This window comes from Felis catus, chromosome D3 (assembly GCF_018350175.1).
Source record: "Felis catus isolate Fca126 chromosome D3, F.catus_Fca126_mat1.0, whole genome shotgun sequence".
Lineage (NCBI taxonomy): Eukaryota > Metazoa > Chordata > Mammalia > Carnivora > Felidae > Felis > Felis catus.
The window spans coordinates 13077677-13099919 of NC_058379.1; the positions used below are offsets into that span (position 1 = coordinate 13077677).

General features: G+C 37.2%; 1 protein-coding gene across 2 annotated transcripts in view; it reads right to left on the minus strand.

Moving 5' to 3' along the window:
• MED13L (mediator complex subunit 13L) overlaps window positions 1–22243 on the minus strand; it is a 307435-nt gene that overhangs the window by 138580 nt on the left and 146612 nt on the right. For both annotated transcript variants that reach the window (XM_023241452.2, XM_023241451.2), the window contains exon 3: window positions 8522–8606. In XM_023241452.2, coding sequence (XP_023097220.1) covers window positions 8522–8606 — 85 coding nt within the window. The remainder of the gene's footprint in view (window positions 1–8521; window positions 8607–22243) is intronic.

Here is a 22243-nt window from a genome sequence, read left to right on the forward strand (position 1 = left end):
CTGTTAAGATAGGACCTAATTCAGTCAAGTATCATAATATTATCTTTCAAGGTCACAATGTGATGCCAGATTTATAAAATGTTCTTTAAGCAATTCTAGGAAAGTATTCCTCTTTATTTTTTTTTTAACTTTATTTATTTTGAGAGAGAGCAAGCAAGCAGGAGCGGGAGAGGGGCAGAGAGAGAAAGGAACAGACGATCCCAAAGCAAGCTCTGTGCTGACAGCAGAAAGCCCAGTGCAGGGCTCGAACTCACAAGCCGTGACATCCTGACCTGGGCGCCAAAGTCGGACATTTAACCAATGGAGCCACCCTGAAGCCCTGAAAGTACTTCTCTTTAGAAAGTAATTCCCAGCCCCCTACTATTTACCAAAAATCAATGTTTCCAGAAGAAACAGCTACTAAAAAATGAAAATGAAATCACGTTGTGTTTGTATGTGTGCATATGTGTCCATGTGTATGTGTGTGCATACACACTTCTGTGCTATGCCACATGGCTCTAAATAATAAAGTACAGAGACTAACTGGACTCCCAAGTTGGCAAGACCCAATTTCTTTCTTTTTTTTTTTTTTTTTTTTAACATTTATTTATTACTGAGAGACAGAGAAAGAGCATGAGCAGGGGAAGGGCCGAGAGATGGGGAGACACAGAATCCGAAGCAGGCTCCAGGCTCCAAGCTGTCAGCACAGAGCCCGACGTGGGGCTTGAACTCACAAACCACAAGATCGTGACCTGAGTCGAAGTCGGACGCTTAACCAACAGAGCCACCCAGGCACCCCAAGACCCAATTTCTAATCGCAAAACCATGGCAGACCTGAAATAAGATTATAAGAGCCACAGCAGCAGCAGCCACAGCCTAACTCAGCAAACTATTTCCCAAATGGAACTGTTGGAAGGTTTAGAAGGGAGCCCCCACTGGCTCTGGCTCCTTCAGCACACCTGAAACTATGCAGGAGCCACAGTTTTCAAAGATTAAAAAGTTCAAGGATGGGGTGCCTGGGTAGCTCAGTCCATGAAGCATCCGACTCTTAATTTCAGCTCAGGTCTTGATCTCAGGGTCATGAGTTCAAGCCCCACATTGGGCTCTGCACTGGGCACAGAGCTTACTTTAAAAACAAAAAAAGTTCAAGAACAGTGTTTCTCTACCACACCCGGAATCAAAGTGCACTTTAAATTTTCTTTCTTTTTTGAACGTTTATTTATTTTTGAGACAGAGACAGAGCATGAACGGGGGAGGGGCAGAGAGAGAGGGAGACACAGAATCAGAAACAGGCTCCAGGCTCTGAGCCATCAGCCCAGAGCCTGACGCGGGGCTCGAACTCACGGACCGCGAGATCGTGACCTGGCTGAAGTCGGACGCTTAACCGACTGCGCCACCCAGGCGCCCCTCAAAGTGCACTTTAGTGTTATCATCTAGTTACACAGCTGCTCAGATAGACTAAATTTTATATAATTTCATAAAAGAAATTCCTTACCAGCATCAAAGCCTTTATTTACTTCACCACTCCAATCTATATCAAACATATACGCAAAAAAGTCCCCTTCCTAGCAACTAGTCTCCTTCCTAGAAATTGCTCCCAGTTCCCAACCAAATAAAAGAAATTCACGTAATTTAGAAGCTGAAGAAATCTTTTTCAACTGATCCCTTCTATCTTCATTATTTCAGGTTCCTACTGTGTCCTAGTGGGTAGCTGGCTCCTCTGGCCAAGCACACCCTATCTTTCCCATCCTCTCCAAAATCTCTGTAAAAGTTAGGCATTTCATAGGCCTAGCCCCACCTGAAATAATTTTTTAAAAAGTCTTAATCCATTCTCTGTCCTAAAAGTATTAAATAGATCAACTGATTGGTCTCAGGGTGAATGTGTTTCTCTCTAGACATTTACAAACAGATACATGCTTTTACTCACTTGTGTCTGTCATGTCTATAGCAATTCCTCCTTTAAAAGCATATGGCCCTTAGATCTAAAGACTCCTTTTCCTACTTCCTTTAGAGAACTGCACACTGCCACAACTCAATAAAATAGGAACTTATTGATTACTCATTTCCTGCTCTGTTACCACACTATACCCAAGGACTCTCAATATTGCAAATTCTATCACCATTTCTTCATCTAGGCCTGTACCCAACACCATGCTCCAGTGAATATATTTATTATGTTGAAACCTTAGAATCAGCATATCCAAGGACAGTGCTCATGTACCCTCTGATAATTACCTCTACTAAATCACAATACCACAGGACACTGAAAGCTAGTAATATACAAATATAATGCTATTGCTATCACAATTATAATCCAACTTCCTTCACGTTATTTTTACTGTACTTTTCTAAATGACTATCTTCACTCTAAACACCAACTCCTGGTAAACCAAAAAGCCTGGGTCAAAGGCAATTCTAGAAGGTAGTTATAAACTACCTTGGGGTGACTATGGTGGCAATCCATTAGGAAAACAGCACCAGTGGACTGCTCTGAAGGGACATTAGGTTTTACAAATGTCAAATAAGTCTCCCTAAGTAAGTATGGACAGGATAGAGCTTAACAGCCTCAAAAGACCCATGTGATCTATTGTGTGCAAAGCAATGATTTGCACTTTAGAGAAAAAAAGTACCTTTCCATCAAAATCAGCTTATGAGTTTGATTCTAAAAACTTAAGACAATTAAAATTAAAATATACTACCACATTTGACAGCATTATGCCAGACATTTTAAGCATTTCTACAAGCTACAAAAGTAAGATTTTTTTAAGTCTCATATATGATGCAAATCACTAAGTACTGAACTGGGTAAGCAGTACTAAAACTGAGTAAGATGAATGGCACACATTTCCTGGCTTTTTTTTTTTAACAGCTCTTCAACCCAATGTTTGACTTCATTCAGATAGCGTCAGGTAAGATGGACGTACCGTACTATGAAAGCTATACCAATTACAATAACATAAGAGTAACAGCCACTAAATCTGCAATATTAAAAATGCCAAATGAAGAAACTACTGGAAAAGATTGCAGGTTCTAGTTTTCCATAATCTCTTCACAGTCAACGTCTTTCTCCATAAGTGAGGAGTGTAAAGCAGCCTAAACTTGAAATACAAAATGTAACCTTTGAGAAGTTCACTGTCTGTACATAATAAAATCTCACTAAACTCCAAAGACTGATGAAAAACAATCTTAACAAGGACATTATCAAAAAGGACAGAAAATCAGCAGAGATTCTATATAAGCAAAAACAAAATTAATTCCAGGTATGTTGCCAAAAAGGGATAATCGACCATTAGGAAAACAATAAGCACACTTACTGTCTCAGAGGAGAGAAAAAAATATTCATGACCGGATCCTCTAAAACTGTACGACCTCAAAGGCCCAACACTTTCAGATACTGAAATTTTGACTAAAAAAATGACAACTGAAGAATATACCAAAAGAGGGCAATATGATTCAAAGTTTAACAAAATGTGTATAAATACACGCATAATTGTGTTTTAGAAACATATCTGTATTTCAGTAATGGAACCGATGCCAGTTTGGAGGACAGATTACAAGAAAGGAAAAGACTTCAATTAATAGGTATGGTAGCTTGCTATGTTTTTCTGAAAAGATTGTATCCTTTTCCCAAATATGCACTGTCCCATTAACATCAAGTTTGGCCATATGACTGGGGTACGTCCAACAGATGGATAATAAATACTTTCTCATTCATTTGACTTTCAGCTTGGTGGCACATTTCTCAGCCAATGCAATGTGAGCAGAAATGGCATACACCACCCCTATACAGAGTCTTAAATGGGCTATTACGTATTTTGCCATTGCTCTTTGCGCTCCATCAGGAGCCCAGCAAGTCTTTGACAGGACTGTCCCATCTGCATGATTCCCAACTGGAGGGAAGAGGATACAAGGAGGGTTCCCAGTAAAGGACTCACAATGGGCAAGCAGTATGAGCAAGAAATAAATGTCAACTGATGTAAGAGAGTACGCTCTTTCAGGTTTTCTGTTACTGCACCATAACGGAGCCTAACCTGACTACAGAATTTTGCCACTGTAAAATTTCATGAAACACTTACATGATCTTCAAGTAAGCCAATGGCAGTCAAAATGAAGAGAATGGGACTGACTAGAGGGATAACTGGAAGGGGGGGGGCAGGGGGTATCCAATATTATATGATAAGAACCATAAACCACCCAAACAAAAACTCAGGGTACAAGGATATGAAACAGGGCACCACATGGAAGTAGGATTGGATGAATTATAAATGAATCTCAAAGAGTAAGATTTTTTTCAACGATTACGGGGAGACAGATTTCTGCTCAGCATAGGAGACTTTCTGACAATGAACTTTCTAGCATCTAACTAACTGAACTTTCTAACATCCCTCTGAAGATGAAAAGAAGTCCTTTGGAAAGCTGGGTTCACATAACTAGAGGTTTTCAAGGAAAGGATGGCTGACTACATAAAAAGGATATTTTAGAATGGGATTCTAGAATTATCTGAGCAAACAGGCTAACAGACTTTTAATGCTGTGTCCAACTCTGAAAACAGTAGTATTGATCATTCTATTTGCTAATATTAACAGCAGTTAGCCATTTATTGAGCTCTCATAATGAGAAAGGTACTATGCTGAGCAAAACAATCCTTCACCATCTTATACGTAAAGAACAAGGGCTCTGCAAGCTTGTCATTTGCCATATATTAATTCACTTGGCAGAACAGAGATATAAAATATCTTCCATCTCTAAAGACAATGAAGAAATGGACTTACAGCAATGTATGTCCCTGCAAAGATAGGTTATATTATAGCCAGATATGTTAGCTTCTATCTGACACCTTGAAGGAAAATGCTCTTGAGTAAGCAACAGTGAAGTTTGTTGTTTTAGTTTTTTTTTAAGAAACAGATGACACTAGCTAGACACATACAATGCAATGTGCACAAAACATTGAAGAGCTACAGGAGGAATGAGTATGATAAAATGAGTGAGGAATGAGGAAAAGTAAAATATGTGAAGTCATATTACCTTAGAATTTAAAACATTCTACACAGCATCAATACAGTATTACCTCAGCACCAATCAATAGCAATTAAAATGAAATTATCTTATTCTGTGTGAAGTTTACAATGTTACCTTAATTTCTTCAGTGAAATTATTTTTAATAATTACTGCAGAAACTCATCGTTCTGTATACACCAGCCAACTGCTGCCTTTTGGAAAAAAGATCAATCTGTATGACTCCCACTTAGCTATAAGTAAGATCTTCTCAAAGTAGTTAATGGAATTCTTCTTTTAATTAAACAAATCGGTACACTTAAAAACACAAAAAGCAGAAATAATAAATCACTAGTGCAAGCTCTGTGAACATGCGAACTCAGAAAAAATTCATTGGGGAAGCACAAATACCCTACAGGTGATACATTCCTTGATGATCTACTTCAATAACCTCAATTCTGGCTTTCACGCTAGAAATTCAAAACGTCCACGGTGGGAAACCCAGTCCATATCTATCTGAATAGAAGTAAAAAGACATGACAGAAAATTGCCAGGAATGAGATAGTAAAACTGCATTTCAATACATTCAGGTTGTAAACAGATAAGCAAGTTAAAGCAAATGGTCTAAGTTAGGGATGAACAAAAAGGCAAGCATGTGTTAGCCAACCCAGTTTCTGTTGACAATGGATAAAGAGAGCTAAAAGCCACCATTTAAAACGTGTCCTTGCTTCATGAGCAGGGTAATTCTCACTCATACGATAGTTACTTAAAGTTTGGTGAAAAGAGAACATTATTTTGAAAGATAAAAGAATTATAACAGTTTTTCAAAAAAATCTCAACTTGTCCATTCTAATTGTAGAAAGGGAGCTAAACAGCTTCATTATAAATTATTTTCTAAAACAAACACTTTTATTTCAAATAAAGTCTTACAAGAGGATTAACATCAAAATATGCAAAATAACAAACCTATGGGGAAACCAATTATTGAACAGTAACAATAAGCCAAGTATTATGCGGCACACATCATATACATCATCTAACAAAAACTCAAGGTGCAGAGTATCCTATACTTAATTTAAAGGGTGTTTACTAAGGCTTAGTGAGGTTAGGGTAACTGCCCAAGTAACAGAATGTGAAATCAAACCCAAGTCTAACCCAAAGTCATTTAGAACTATCCAAAGCTTTATTGTATGCAGTATGTCACAATGAACTTTCCTGTTTTATTATTTTATTTGAGAGAGAGAGAGAGACACACGCAGAGAGAGATGGAGACAGAATCCGAAGCAGGCTCCAGTCTCTGAGCTGTCAGCACAGGGCCCAACACGGGGCTTGAACTCATAGATTACAAGCTCATGACCTGAGTGGAACTCAGACACCCAGCCAACTGAGCCACCCAGGAGCCCCAATGAACTTTCCTATCAAATAAGAATTCAATTTGACCTGGAGTTCAGTTTTTATCACAAATTTAGAATTCATGAGCAAGAATAAATGAATTATCTGCATTTCTCTTCTCTCCCGGTTTTTCTGTTCTTCTCATTTTCTCCCAACCATTTAAAACACAAAGACTGAAAAATTAAAAATTAATTTTTCTAAAAAAAACTAAATTAGGATATTAAAATAACAGAGTGAGCTGTTTTTTTAAAGTATGTATTTTGTTCCATATACATTAAAAACATACATTTAAAAGACTGTTTAAAGATGCATTAATTATAATACAGATAGTAAGAGCTTCACTACAGCGTATTTCAGAAACAGTAAAGTTTCCACATTTTCCTGAAGGGACTTTGTGTGTGTGTGTGTTTGGTTTTGCAGTGGGAGAGAGAATTACCAAATACTTTAATTATTTAGGAGCATTCAACTCTCAAAAATCAATGCTTCAAAAATATACTACTGCCTTAGTAACAGATGGCTGGCCTCTAGGCCCACTCCAAAGCACAGAGGTAGGAACTGAAGTTCAGAATGAAAAAGAGATAAACTTGGTGGGAAAGGTCTTTCTGAGTGACCTAAACGGTGACAACTTATCGACCCCGGCTTAGAACCCTAAGCACTGACAACTGTGGTGACACTACCCTAACCAGCAGCTTGTATAAGGAACTGAATAGTACCAGAACGTCCCTTCAGCTCTGATCATCTGACAGTACTACATAAGGACTCAGGAAGAGAAGTGAAAAAGTTTTCCTATGGAAGTTCTTAATTAACCTATTCTTTGTCATCTATTTTTCCCCTTAAGACACTATCCTGAGCCCGGAACATACTGTTATGCCGTAAAGTAAGGAGGTGCTTGAACAATGACAACAGGTCAAAAAGCTATAAAAGCCATCACGAAGGGGCTTCCCCTGGCCAAATCTGGAAGGACTTACACATCTAAATAAACAATGATAGTAATGAATTATAATCCATGGAATAAAACAGAAATCCATTCCTCCAAATTTATATAGCTAAAAAGGGAGATAAAAACATAAGAACACATGTACATATAAGAAAATGAAAAGCTCTTCCTTACAAAAGAATGTCCAATAATAAAAGTAGAAGGAATGGTGGCATTTGAATTAACACTACAGCTGTAACAGTACTAGCCAATTTAGACAACAGAAGATAAAACACAAGACCAAAGGTGATAACAGGATAAGTACACAATCTCATTGTATGTGGCCACAAATTACTTATTACAAAATTAACAATGATCGCAGTTAACAAGTACTTACTAATACACAGTGTAGAAATGTGATGGAACACCACCTCAAACAAGTTGATCAACAATGTTAATACCACTGGCCTTGAAATCACAGACCTCCTGCTTTGATATACTGGGGACATGACATCATGTCTACACTATCACTACAAAATGCATAACCTAAATATAATCATGAAGAAACTATCTCAAATTGAGGGACATTATATAAAATATATGACCTGAACTCATTCAAAATGTCAATGTCAAGAAAGAAAAAGGACGGCTAAGGAACACTTCTAGGTTTGAAGAGACAGGAAAACTAAAATGTATGATCATGGATTGGATCTTGGGGGAAGGCGGCTTAAGATATCAAGGACCTAACAGGGACAGTGATAAAGTTTGAGCTGAATTACATATTAAACAATGGCATTTTATCAATGTTAGATTTCCTCATTTTCATAGTTGTACAGTGCTCACATGTGAGAATATCCCTTGTCTTTAGGAAATGTACACATAAACACTTAGAGGTTAAAGAAAGAACAATTTCAAGTGTACATGTGACTATCGAGTGGTTCGGAAAATAAATTTAAAATACACACACACATTAGGAGTAAGAGAGCAAGCAATCGCACGAACTATAAAGCAAACTGGATAAAAGAAAAACCAAGTGAAGGATATATGAAGTTCTTTGTGCTATTCCTGAAACTTCTCTAAAGTTGCAATTATATCAACATGAAAGAAATGAGATTTATATAATTTTATCTTTATAAAACTGCATACAAAAGCATTTTGGGACCTAACAGGAAAACCTACGAATATACAGCATTACACTTGGGTGTCTCAAAACAACTGTGATGCTGTTCCTTCTCTTACCTTTCTAACAGATTGTGGATCGCTTTGAAGAGCAGTGTCCGACATTCATAGGAAAGGCCATTTTCCCAGAGTCCTTCTTCCACAACTGAAAAAAGCAAAACAAAACAAAAAATTGAACCAGTAAGTAGGACATCCAAATAAAAATAAACTTTTAAGACATTTTTCTAAAGCAAAGTTAATGAATTCATTTAGATGATCTCAAACTGAAACAGAGAAAGGAACTTAAACGCTTGCCAAAAGTCATAAAATACCTATGTACGGGAGGAAATAACATGTTTCAATTTTAAAGTCTTTGGAATGTAAGCATAGTACAACTCCTCTCTGGTAAGGGTCATTCCAACCCAATTTTTCAAAATTTGAAATCATTCAAAGCATTCAAATCGTTCTAATTTCTTTAAAAATTTTCTTCTTTCTTTAACTGTTCTAAAGGCGGTCTCTTAATAGGATTTTAAGGACATGACTTTAGGAAAAATGCCAGGAAATTAAATCTTAATATAAGATCAAATTTATTTCCTAAACTCATAATTTCATTAATGTCGGACATTTGGGGAAGTATCATATTTGCCTTTGAAATATATTATAACACTAAGCCCCAAGTAACTCTAACACCAAGAGAATCCAACAGACTAACAATGCCCCATGCATTCCTAACATTCTTTTCATATATAAAAGGATATAAAACGCCCTAGAGAAGACAGTTAATTTCCTTTTAAATTATATTAGTTCAGTTCAAGATAGCAAAAAATTGGAAGGATGGAAACCACATTTGCAGAAGAAAATTCTCTCTCTCTCTTACTTGTTATCTTGACAAAAGCACTCACCAGAGAAAATTCTGACAGAGAATTAAAACACACGTTAAGTCCACATGCATTTGTAATGCTTTTACCACACCAAGAGACATCTCGAAATCCATCTCCATATTCTCCAATCACACAGAATTAGAAAGAGTATATTTACATTCATGGGGCTCATTGATAGCACTTTTTTTAAATTATAAAACTGGGTCTGTTTGGGTTTTTTTTTTGGTACGTCAGGTTTTTATTTTCCTATGTGGCTAACCATGATTTACCAAATTTTCCTAAAGCCACCTCTGTCAGAAACATTTTATTATTTATCACAAGAGAAACGGAAATAAAGTACAGCAAATAAACAAATGTTCCACTAGCAACAGACACTTCTGGTCAGGACAAAACAACCAACAGCTTTCTACAATCCTCTGAAAGTGGATTCTTTATAGATCTGTGTTCTCACACATCTATCTTCTGGGTAGAGCTTTTCCTGGGTGAGAAAGAGAGCTAACATTTCAATAAAATGAACAACACATATTAATTTGCTTTTCCTTCCTTATGTGTCTCATTGACTCTAAGACACCATCAATTTTTTTTAATGTTTTTGAGAGAGAAAGACAGTGCAAGCAGGGGCGAGGCAGAGAGAGAGGGAGTCACAAAATCCGAAGTAGGCGCCAGGCTCCCAGCTATCAGCACAGAGCTCCACGCGGGGCTCAGACCCACGAACTGAGAGATAATGACCTGAACCTAAGTCGGACACTTAACTGACTGAGCCACCCAGACACCCCAACACCATCAATTTTGAGATGCACCATTATTTTATATATCGCTAAAGGTGGTGGGGTAAGCTCCTAATTAAACTATAACATGGCTCTAATCACTTAGGATTCTTAATTTGCAATTATTTAAAGTGCTCCTTTAGATTTATTGACATTTTTTTTCAATATCATTACTGTACATACATAAAACGGATAATATAAGCTGAAGAGAAAAGAAAAAAGGTTAGAAATTCCTAAAACTTGGGGCGCCTGAGTAGCTCAGTCGGTTGAGTGTCCAACTGTTGATTGCCACTGAGGTCATGATCTCAAAGTTCGTGGGATTGAGCCCCATGTTGGGCTTCGTGCTTACAGCATGGGGCCTGCTTGGAGTATTTTCTTTTTCTCTTTCTTTCCGTCTCTCTCTCCCTCTCTCAAAATAAATAAACTTTTAAAAAAATTCCTAAAACTTCATCAGCATTCAAAGTGTAACTCTTCTGAATCACATTTTCAATCAGTCACTAATGTCAGTTAGTGTTTTCTATATAATAGTCTTTTGCGTCATAAAGAGTGCTGGTGATGTAGCATTTGTGAAAGAGTTGCATCTTTTTTCCAAGATTTTCTTCCAAGTTGGTGACAGCTATTCTGTATGTTGTTAAAGTTAATCAAAATCTTCAAATACACTTTAACAGGCCCCCGTAAATTCTTAAACCAATTATCAACATTGTGTCATCTGTTTCAACCACCTTGCTTTCTTTTTGTTTTTCTTGATATACTTTAAAGATAAGAACATACTTTGGTATACAACAAATCAGAACCTAAGCAAGGTCTATAAATTGCCTTTCATGTTATATCTCTTAATTCTCCTTAATCTGTAACAGCTCATCTCCTTTGAACATGCATTAACTCACTGAAAAAAAAACAGGTATCATATAGAATACTTCATATTCTACCTATTCTTATTGCCACCTCATGATACCATTTTTTAATGTTGATGCTACTTGGACCTTAACAGAAGATGCAAAAGTTTTCAAACAACCATAACTCTCTATTTCTTCCTCAAATAGTCCTGAAATATTTTAACTGAAATATTTAAGTGTTTAAGTGTTTAAATGTTATGTCATGCAAGGTGGAATACTAAACAAGTTTGAGCAATGCCAACTACACCACAATGGTAGGATACCATTATAATTTTATTGTGATTTCAACAATTTTATTTTTTTTTTTAACGTTTATTTATTTTTGAGACAGAGAGAGACAGAGCATGAATAGGGGAGGGGCAGAGAGAGAGGGAGACACAGAATCCGAAACAGGCTCCAGGCTCTGAGCTGTCAGCACAGAGCCCGACGCGGGGCTCGAACCCACGGACTGTGAGATCATGACCTGAGCCGAAGTCGGACACTTAACCGACTGAGCCACCCAGGCGCCCCTGATTTCAACAATTTTAAAACAGACTATAGAGCTGATTTTTTTTTCCTTTGAAAAAATTCTTAAAAGAACAATTACAGAAGACCTACAATTAACATCATACTTAATGTTAAAAGACTGAATATTTTCCCCCTAATATCAAGAACAAGGCAAGGATGTCTGCCGTCACCACTCTTTTTCCAGCTTTAGAGGAGGTGTCAGCCAATACGATAAGGCAAGAAAAAAAAAATACCAATCATACTAATTCAAATAGAAGAAGTAAATATCTCTATTCATAGATGACATGACTGTTTGAAAATCCCACAGAATCAGCAACAACAACAACAACAACAAATAGTTACTAGATCTAAAACTGAATTTAGTTAGTTCACAGTATACTAGGGTCAACAGAAATTTTAAAAATCCTGTTTCTATATACTTTAATGAATAAGAAATTACATTTTTAATTATCATTTACAATAGCGCCCAAACCCACGAAACTCTTGGATATAAAACTTACAAATTATGTGCAAGAATTATACGCTAAAAACTACGATACTGATAAAAGAAATCAAAAAGACATAAATAAATGCAAAGGTATACACTGATCATGGACTGAAAAAGTTACTATTGTTATCAATATTAGATCTAGAGAGTCAACTAAACAAATCTAGAGAGTCAACTCGGTTCTAATCAAAAATCTCTGCAGAACTTTTTACACAAGGAGATGCCAAGTCTACATATTTCTATGACAAAGCAAAGGAACTAGAATCACCAAAATAATATGGTAAAAGAAAAATATAGTTGGGAGACTTACATCACCTGATTTCTAGATTTACTAAAAAACTAGAAGTGACAACATAGCATAGTACTAGAGAAAAGTCAGATATATAGATCAACAGAATAAAGAGTCCAGAAATAGACCCGCAAATATACTGTCAATTAATTTCCAAAAAAGACGCAAAGGCAATTCAGTGGAGAAAGGACAGTCTTTTCAACAAATGGTGCTGAAATAAATGAATATCCTTATGCAAAACAAAACAAAACAAAAGCTTCAAACTCTACCTCACACCACTTAGAAAAATTCAACGCGGTGCTGAGGTGGCTCAGTAGGTTAAGTATCTGACTTCGACTCAGAGCTTGGAGCCTGCTTTGGATTGTGTGTCTTCCTCTCTCTCTGCCCCTCCCCTGCTTATGCTTGCTCTCTCTCTCTCTCTCTCGCTCTCTCTCTCTCTGAAAAATAAACATTTTTTAAAAGTTTAAAAATAAAACAAATTTTAGAAGAAGAAAAATTAACCCAATATTGCAAAACCTAAAATTATAAAATTTCAAAAACATAGGAGAAACTTTATGTAAGCTTAGGTTAGCAAAGATTTCTTAGATATGACACCAAAACCATGGTCCATAATGCAAAACTGTTAACCAGGACTTCATCAAAATGAAGACCTCTACTCTTCAAAACACATGTAAAAGTTATGTTAAGCTACAGAAAAGACAAGCCACAAATGAGGGATAAGCAGTCACAAATCATATATCAGACAAAAACTTGTATTTACAATATGCTCTTCTGTTTTAAAACTATCAAAACTCAACACTAAGGGAGGGGAAAAAAAGTTTAATGGACAATAGATCTGAACAGAGCTTCACCGAAAAAGGTATATAAATGGCAAATAAAAACATGAAAAGGTGCTTGAAACATCACCAATTATTAAGGAGATGAAAATTAAAATCACAATAAAATATCATCCATCAGAATGGCTTAAAAGAAAAACTGAGTACTACGTGCTAGCAAGCATACACAGCAACTGTAATGCTCATCTACTGCTGAAAGGAATGCAAACATAGTACAGCCACACTGGAAAAGCTGACTTTGGCAATATTTTCTGAAGTGAAACACATATTTGCCATGCAGACCAGCAATACCCATCGTAGGTGTGTGTGTGTGTGTGCGTGTGTGTGTGTGTGTGCGCGCGCGCACACACACACACACCCATACATATATACATTTATATATATTTTTTTTTCAAGCAGAGTAAGAACTGTGTCCACATGAAAAACTGTAGCAAATGTTTATATGTGTCTTCCCCCCCCACCCCAAAATAATGCCAGGAACTGGAAACCACCCAAAAGTCCCTCCACTGGAAAGAACAAAGAGTAGATACTCCACACACTGGGATACTATTCAAAAATAAAAAGAACTGTTGCTACACTCAAAACATGGATGAATGTCATTATACAAAGTGAAAAAGGCCATCATAATAAAAGCCACATGCTTTATGATTCATTCATATGGCATTCTTGCAAAGGCAAATTTAAGGTAATGCAAACTGCTCAGTGGATTCCCATTCCCATCGTTGGAATGGGAGTGGCTGATAACAAAGGGACATGGGAAATTTAGGAGATCATGGAACTATTTTACATCTTGATTGCGGTGGTGGTTACATAACTGTGTACATTTGGAAAAACACGTAGAGCTATACAATCTTTTACTGCTCTACATAAACTCATTTTACTGTTGAGCAAGGCTTCTGAACCTAAGCTATTATGAATATACTTCCATTACTTTTTATATTTTTAATGTGGAAGATGAGAACAGGGTGTGAATCAGAAGGACTCCTACTCTGCTCAGTCGGATAAATGTCCAACCCTTGATTTGGGCTCAGGTCATGATCCCACAACTCATGAGAACGAGCCCAGCAATGGGTTCTGAGCTGACAGCAAGGAGTTGGAGCTTGCTTGGGATTCTCTCTCTTCCTCTCTCTCTGCCATTCCCATGCTCAAATTCTCTCTCTCTCTCTCTCTCTCTCTCTCTCTCTCTCTCTCTCACATACAAAAATAAATAAATATTAAAACACACACACATACACACACACACACACACACACACACACACACACACACACAAAACCATTTCACCCACAAGAGACCACAGACCAAAGTGGTCCATCCACACAATACAATATAAATTATATTATGTACTTCTTATTAAATACTGCAAATAATACAAAGAGAACAAAAATATTTCTCTAAAACGTTTCTCTAAAAATTTTTACACACTGGGGCGCCTGGGTGGCTCAGTCAGTTGGACGTCCGACTTTGGCTCAGGTCATGATCTCGCAGCTCATGGGCTCAAGCCCCATGGTGGGCTGTGTGCTGACAACTTGGAGCCTGGAGCCTGCTTCAGATTCTGTGTCTCCCTCTCTCTCTGCCCCTCCCCTGCTCATGCTCTCTTTCCCTCTGTGTCTCTGTGTCTCTGTCTCTGTCTCTCTCTCTCTCTGAGAAATAAACATTAAATTTTTAAAAAAATTTTTAAATATTGAAAACTTTCAAAAATGCCTTTACCAGTATTACTTTTTATACGGTAATTCTCATATCTTACTTTGTATTATACAAATATATATTACATAAATTAATACAAAGTTTAGGCACCAATTTAACAGAACACAGAGAAGAAAGCAGTAACACAAAGAAACACAAATCATACTATATTAAGCTCTTGTTTAAGGAAAGTATACTAAAACTTAAGAAGCGACAGGAAATTATGGGGTGCACTGCTGGCTCAGTCAGAGCATGTGACTCTTAATCTCAGGGTTGTGAGTCCAAGTGCCACATTGAGCATGGAACCTACTTAAAGAAACAACAGAAAATTATAGATTATCCTATAATTTACCAGGAAATTTTAAAATATAAGTCACTAAAGGTAATTAAAAAGGGCTCAGTGTTTGGACTTCATACGAACATCTAAGTTTCATCTTACATATTAAAGATTCGAGAGTAGTCAATAATTTATTGGAAGCCAACAACTGTAATCAAAGATTACCCCTCTAGTAAATGATATCGATGTTATGCTATACATATAAAGACAGTGCATTATTTTGCTAGTAGTATTTTAATTTACTGTTTAGATACAGCAAATATATTTGTGGAAAGGAACAGAAGTCAGACCAAACTTTCTTTTCTATTTCATATACAGAATCTCCAGAAACATAAGATCAACGTAGGTTTCAATGAATCTCCAAAATGCCAACATAAGTTAAATCTAGAATATCATTTTTGGAATCTAATAGATATTTGGCCAACACACACTGGCCCATAGTTCTGGGGTGTGTTATGCCTCAAGCACCAGGCTAGAAATTAGGAATGCGCTCCATAAGCTAATACAGACTTTGAAAATCACTGTAAGGCAACAACTATTTTGAATTCGTTGTAGTACAGCTATCACATATTAAACAGTCTTTTATTTTTAAATAACAAGATAAATAACTTACAGTCAAGGCTTTACTATTTGTCAAGCTTTGAATCAAGCACTATATGTAAATGGGTGGCAGAAAGAACACTTTCACCACATCATGAGACAGAGTAAAGAGCAATGTGGCATTCACTTTAGCCACTTAGTATCTGACTTCTTCTTATCACTTGGAATTGTCTGTTTCATAAGTCAGAGGTCAAATATAATCACCCCTCCAAGGAGCTGAAACAGATTCCCTCCTCTTTTCATCTCCTGCAATATGGACAAGGATACAGGTGCTAAAGTCCACTAGATGCTCACACACCACACCTTCAACTCTGGATCTAGTGACACTGAAGAAAGAGAGTTCTTTCCCTTCTTTTCTTTCTTTCTCTCTCTTTCTTTCTTTAAAGATTTTATTTTTAAGTGATCTCTACACCCAATGTGGGGCTTGAACTCACAATCCTGAGATCAAGAGTCTCCCACTCTACAGACTGAGCCAACCAGGCTCCCCTACACAGAGAGATCTTTCTGTCAGCACTAGAACTAGAAGGTGTAAGATCAAGTTTCTGGTGCTCAAGTAGCAGAGCTGCTGCAGCATCTAGCGCTCAATGACACTGATAACATTCTCATCAAATCAATTCTGCAGCACTGAGCCTAAGACTGACACATAGTTCTGTGAACATTCAATATTCTGTTAATCAACTCCTTTTCCTAGTTTGCAACAAAGAATTCTGACCAATACAGCTTATTCTAATCTACATTTTATAATAAGAAAACTAAGGCTAAAAAATCTGTTTTTTCAGTTCATTTATTTTTAAGAGAGAGCGAGAGTGACAGAGAGCAAGTGGGGGAGGGGCAGAGAGCGCGGGGAAACACAGGATCCGAAGCAGGCTCCAGGCTCCGAGCTGTCAGCACCAAGCCTGACGTGGGGCTCGAACTCACAAGCCGCAAGATCATGACCTGAGCGGAAGTCGGACGCTTAACCGTCTGAGCCACCCAGGTGCCACAAGGCTTAAAAATCTTAAAATTTGCCCAGGGTCACACAACTAATAAATTCAAGAATCTAGAGTCAAATGTATTAAGAAGCTAACATAATGGGGCGCTTAGGTGGCTCAGTCAGTTAAGAGTCCGACTTCAGCTCAGGTCATGATCTCGTGGTTCTTGAGTTCGAGCCCCACGTCAGGCTTGGTGCTGACAGCTCAGAGCCTGGAGCCTGCTTTGGATTCTGTGTCTTCCTGTCTCTCTGTCCCACCCTTATTTGTGCTATATCTCTCAAAAATAAGTAAACATAAAAAAAAAAAAAAAAGGAAGCTAACAGGATCAAGTGTATTTTATATCTACTTTTATAAACAAGAAATATACAAATTATCCCATTAATTAAACTCCACAAGGATAAGCAATTTATTTGCATAGCTGCAGTGACTACGACATATCAGATATTCATAAACATGTGCTCAGTTGACCTAGTATCGTATGAGCACATACCTTTCAAATTCATTGGATTTAGCTTCAATCTGAAATCTCCTTATACTGAGTTAAGAGGATTAGTGGCAAAGATAGGATTCAAGTCCCAGTTTGGGGACTAACACCCATGCTTTTTCCACTATACCACACTTCTCTATAGGGTTAGAAATTTTTTAAATTTCAGGAATAGAATTTAGTGTTTCATTACTTACATATAACACCTAGTGCTCATCCCAACAAGTGTCCTCCTGAATGCCCCTGACCCCTTTAGCCCTTCCCCCGCCCAACACCCCACGAGCAACCCTCAGTTTGTTCTCTGCATTTAAGAGTCTCTTATGGTTTGTCCCGCTCTCTTTTTATATTATTTTTGCTTCCCTTCTCTTATGTTCATCTGTTTTGTATCTTAAATTCCACATATGAGTGAAATCATACGATATTTGTCTTTCTCTGACTTATTTCGCCTAGCATAATACACTCTAGTTCCATCCAAGTTGTTGCAAATGGCAAGATTTCATTCCTTTTCATCACCGAGTAATATTCCGTTGAAGATATACACCATACCTTCTTTATCCATTCATCAGTCGATGGACATTTGGGCTCTTTCTATACTTTGGCTATTGCCGATAGTGCTGCTATAAACACTGGGGTGCATGTGCCCCTTCGAATCAGCACTCCTGTATCCTTTGGCTAAATCCCTAGTAGTGCAATTGGTGGGTTGTGGAGCAGTTCTATTTTTAATTTTTTGAGGAACCTCCATACTGTTTTCCAGACTGGCTGCACTACTTTGCATTCCCCCAGCAACGCAAAAGGGTTGTTCCCCTTTCTCCGCATCCTGACCAACATCTGTTGTTGCCTGAGTCATTAATGTTAGCGATTCTGACAGGTGTGAGGTGGTATCTCATTGTGGTTTTGATTTGTGTTTCTCTAATGAGTGATGCTGAGCATCTTTTCATGTGTCTGTTAGCTATCTGGATGTCTTCTCTGGAAAAGTGTCTAATCGTGTCTTTTGCCCATTTCTTCACTGGATTGCTTTTTGGGTGTTGAGTTTGATAACTTCTTTGTAGATTTTGGATACTCTTTATCAGATACGTCATTTGAAAATATCTTCTCCCATTCCATCAGTTGCCTTTTAGTTTTGCTGATTGTTTCCTTAGCTGTGCAGAAGCTTTTTATCTTGATGAGGTTCCAACAGTTCATTTTTGCTTTTGTTTCTCTTGACTCTGGAGATGTGTTAAGAAGTCGCTGCGGCTTAAGGTCAAAGATGCTGTTGCCGATTTTCTCTTCTACAATTTCGATGGCTTCCTGTCTTGCATTTAGGTCTTTCTTCCATTTTGAGTTTATTTTTGTGTGTGGTGTAAGAAAGTGGTCCAGGTTCATTCTTCTGCATGTCACTGTCCAGTATTCCCAACACCATTTGCTTTATCAAAGATTAGTTGGCCATACATTTGTGGGTCCGTTTCTGGGTTCTCGGTTTTGTTCTGTTGATCTATGTGTCTGTTCTTGTGCCAGTACCATACTGTCTTCATGATTACAGCTTTGTATTACAGCTTGAAGCCCAGAATTGTGATGCCTCCAGGTTTGGTTTTCCTTTTCAGGATTGCTATGGCTATCTGGCCGGGGTCTTTTCTGGTCCCATACAAATTTTAGGATTGTTGTTCTAGCTCTGAATGCTGGTGTTATTTTGATAGGGATTGCACTGAATGTGGAGACTGCTTTGGGGTAGCATCGACACTTTAACGGTATTTGTTCTTCTAGTCCATGAGCATGGAATGTTTTTCCATTTGTGTGTATGTGTCTTCTTCAATTTCTTTCATAAGCTTTCTATAGTTTTCAGTGTATAGAGTTTTCACATCTCTGGTTAGGTTTATTCCTAGGTTTCTGGTGCAATTGTGAGTGGGATCGATTCCTTGATTTCTATTTCTGCTGCTTCATTATTGGTGAATAGAACGGCAACCAATTTGTGTGCATTGATTTTATATCCTGCTACTTTGCTGAATTCATGTACCAGCTCTAGCAGGTTTTTGGTGGAGTCTTTTGGGTTTTCCACACAGAGTATCACATAATCTGCAAAGAGTCCCCTCTTCTTAATACTGGCTACAAAGGCAAACTTTGACACTGAAGTAAAATTTCCCTTTGGATCCATAATTTGCATCTTAAACTAATGTGTTCTTACATAGTTACAAGTAATTTTTTCAACAGCTAAACAAAACTGAAATTGTTTCTGCAATCTATTCATACAGCTCCATGATAAAATCAGAGAAAATCACATTTTAGCGTTTTAAACTCGTTTTTTTTTTTTTTCCTGAGATACCTTCTTCTCAAGGTGAAATGTGAACTAACATTCCATTTGCTTGATATTTAGATTCTTCAGAAAGTACTGAGTGGGGCCGTGGGAGGGGGAGAGAGGCCAAACACTAGTTAGTCTAAATTAAGTTTCCATAAATGACAGAAGATGCATTCACTCACTACCTGATTCTCTCCCTTCCAAGGTGGGCTAGGAAGAAAAGTACCCACCAAGAAATCTATAGAAAGCCTTCAGGTGCTGGGCCCCATCTTTATGAAACCTACAGTCTCCCCAGGGTATCCTGTCTCCATCTTTACAATAAAAAAAGCTGTTCTAATTCTTTTGAACTTTCCAGTTTACATTTAAATGCTTATTAATTCTTTCAGAACATAGAGTAGTGGGGTGCCTGGGTGGCTCAGTCCAATAAGCAGTTAAGCGTCCCACCCTTGATTTCAGCTCAGGTCGTGATCTCAAGGTTCCTGGGATGGAGCCCGGCACTGGCCTGGCCTCACTGACAGCACAGAGACTGATTGTGAGTCTCTGTCTCTCCTGTCTCTGCCCTTCCCCCACCAGCAAGGGCAAGCTCACTCTCGCTCTCTCTCAATAATAAATAAATGAACATTCAAAAACATATTTAAAAAGACTCTCTCTAGAGTATTTATAAATCTTCTTACATGTAATGGAAGAATTTTTCTAAAACTTTGTTACTCTCAGAAAAGCAAGCACCAGACGACCTAAAATGCGTATACGAGAAATGAGTGGCGAGATTCAACCAAAACAATGAATTCCTAAATTAAAACATTCCCCTGTTGTTTTGTGGTCTATTATAGCCAAGCTAAAACTGAAAAAGAAAACTAAGTAGTACAGCAGCTGCCTGTCTACAAAGAAAAACTATTTTGGCACTAAAGTTATCACACTGAAGTTGTAAATGCTATAATCAGGATTTGTTGAAACCGCTGTTTTTCAACATTTTTTAATACAGTAATCCTGATAATCAAATATTTAAACTGTGAAAGTACTATATGTTTTTCTTTGAGCAGGAAACAGTGTTTCAGAAAGGAAAATTTAAATAGTAATAATTATGACTTAGTGCCCAAATAATTTTTCAAAATCCTCACAAATTGTAATATAACTTCTTTCAACTTTGAGAAACATGGCTCCTTGCAGAATTAATAAGCTTCTCTGAAAGAAAAACCATATAAAAGGTTCAGGAAAAAAGTCAATATGGCAAAATATCAAAGCAGCATATACTTCAATGATTTTGTGTTTCCCAGCAGAGATCTTGGAAAGATACCCCTTCCAATTCGACAAACGAAACTGACATACTTTACTTGAAGGGGAAAAAGTGGGAGGAGGGAGACTGGAATCGGGTAGGGAGGAGCATAAAGATTGTGAAACCTTGAAGAAATTCAAGCTCATGCTTTTAGAATTTAGGTCACCCTGCCTTACACAGTTTAAAAGTAGAATTACTTTCAAAGAATACATATTTCCTCTGAGCTATGATACATATTTCCTTTTAATGTATCATATTGCAGCAACAGCTGAAATGAACGTCTAGACATCAAAAACACTTCTTACTCCCACCTACTGCTTTTTTACCTCAGGCATCAAAACTAATGAAACCTATTATCCAGAACATTGAGTTCAGTAACCACATTGGCCATTGCAAATATTGGAGGGGGGAGGGGCACTTTCAGGGATGGCACTCCTTATTCAGCCATTAAAATTACTGAAAATCAAATTTTGTTCCAAACTCCAGAAATACAAACAGATTAAAGCAAGGCACATGAAACAAGAAGATGACTTCCCAGTTAGATTTCAGTAACAAACTGCTAAAGATAGCACAGCTCTGAATGCGGGATTTATAATTTGCCCACTGCCTTTGTTTTCAATCTTTATCTGCTATTTATAAAGCATACAATTTTTTTTAAACTGCTTTATTTCTTCACTGCTTTAAATTGTTACATCTCCCAAGAATTACACTAAGCAGAAATAATAATGAAAAATTTATCAATTTAATTTTATGGGTTGCATCAAATGAAATGCTTTAAAGCGAAATACAGAGAGAATTCTGAAGTATCTGCTTTCTGAAGATTGACTTACAAAAAATTTGAGTAACAAAGCAACACAATGCTACATTAATTCTGAAATATAGCATTATACCCATAAAAAATCCAATTATATACAACACAATTGATCACAGTTCTGCTGCCATCGACTGCCCTGTAAAATCCATATTTAAAGTCATTAATAACTAAACGGACGTATTACTTATATCAAATTCAACCTACTTAGAGCTCTAATTTCCCTGAATTGCTCGTGGGTGTAGAATATTTGGTATCACTTAACAAATCTATATTGAAAATGGATTTTAACTTTCCCAAAGTCAATTTAATCAACTAAATAAGACTTAGAGACAGAAGATACATATCAAAATGTTCCATCTGTTCTGACCTATTTGTAACTTTAAATGATTACAAATATTGGTAATATTCATAAGGCCAATGTACAGTTGTGACTCAAAATTTTTTTCTAAGTTTTTAAAATCTGAGTATAACTGACACACAATGTTACATTAGTTTCAAGTGTACAACATAGTGACTCAATTTCTCTGTGTCATGCTATGTTCCCCGCAAGTGTAGCTACCATCTGTGATTCAAAATTTTAATAGTATAATGTTTTACTAAGGAATCTCTAACAGCATGAGTTCTCTGCCAGTTGCAGGATAACCGGAATTTTGATGATGGCTTCTACGCAGCATTGTAGCAGTTGAGACATGACCCAAGTTAGCAT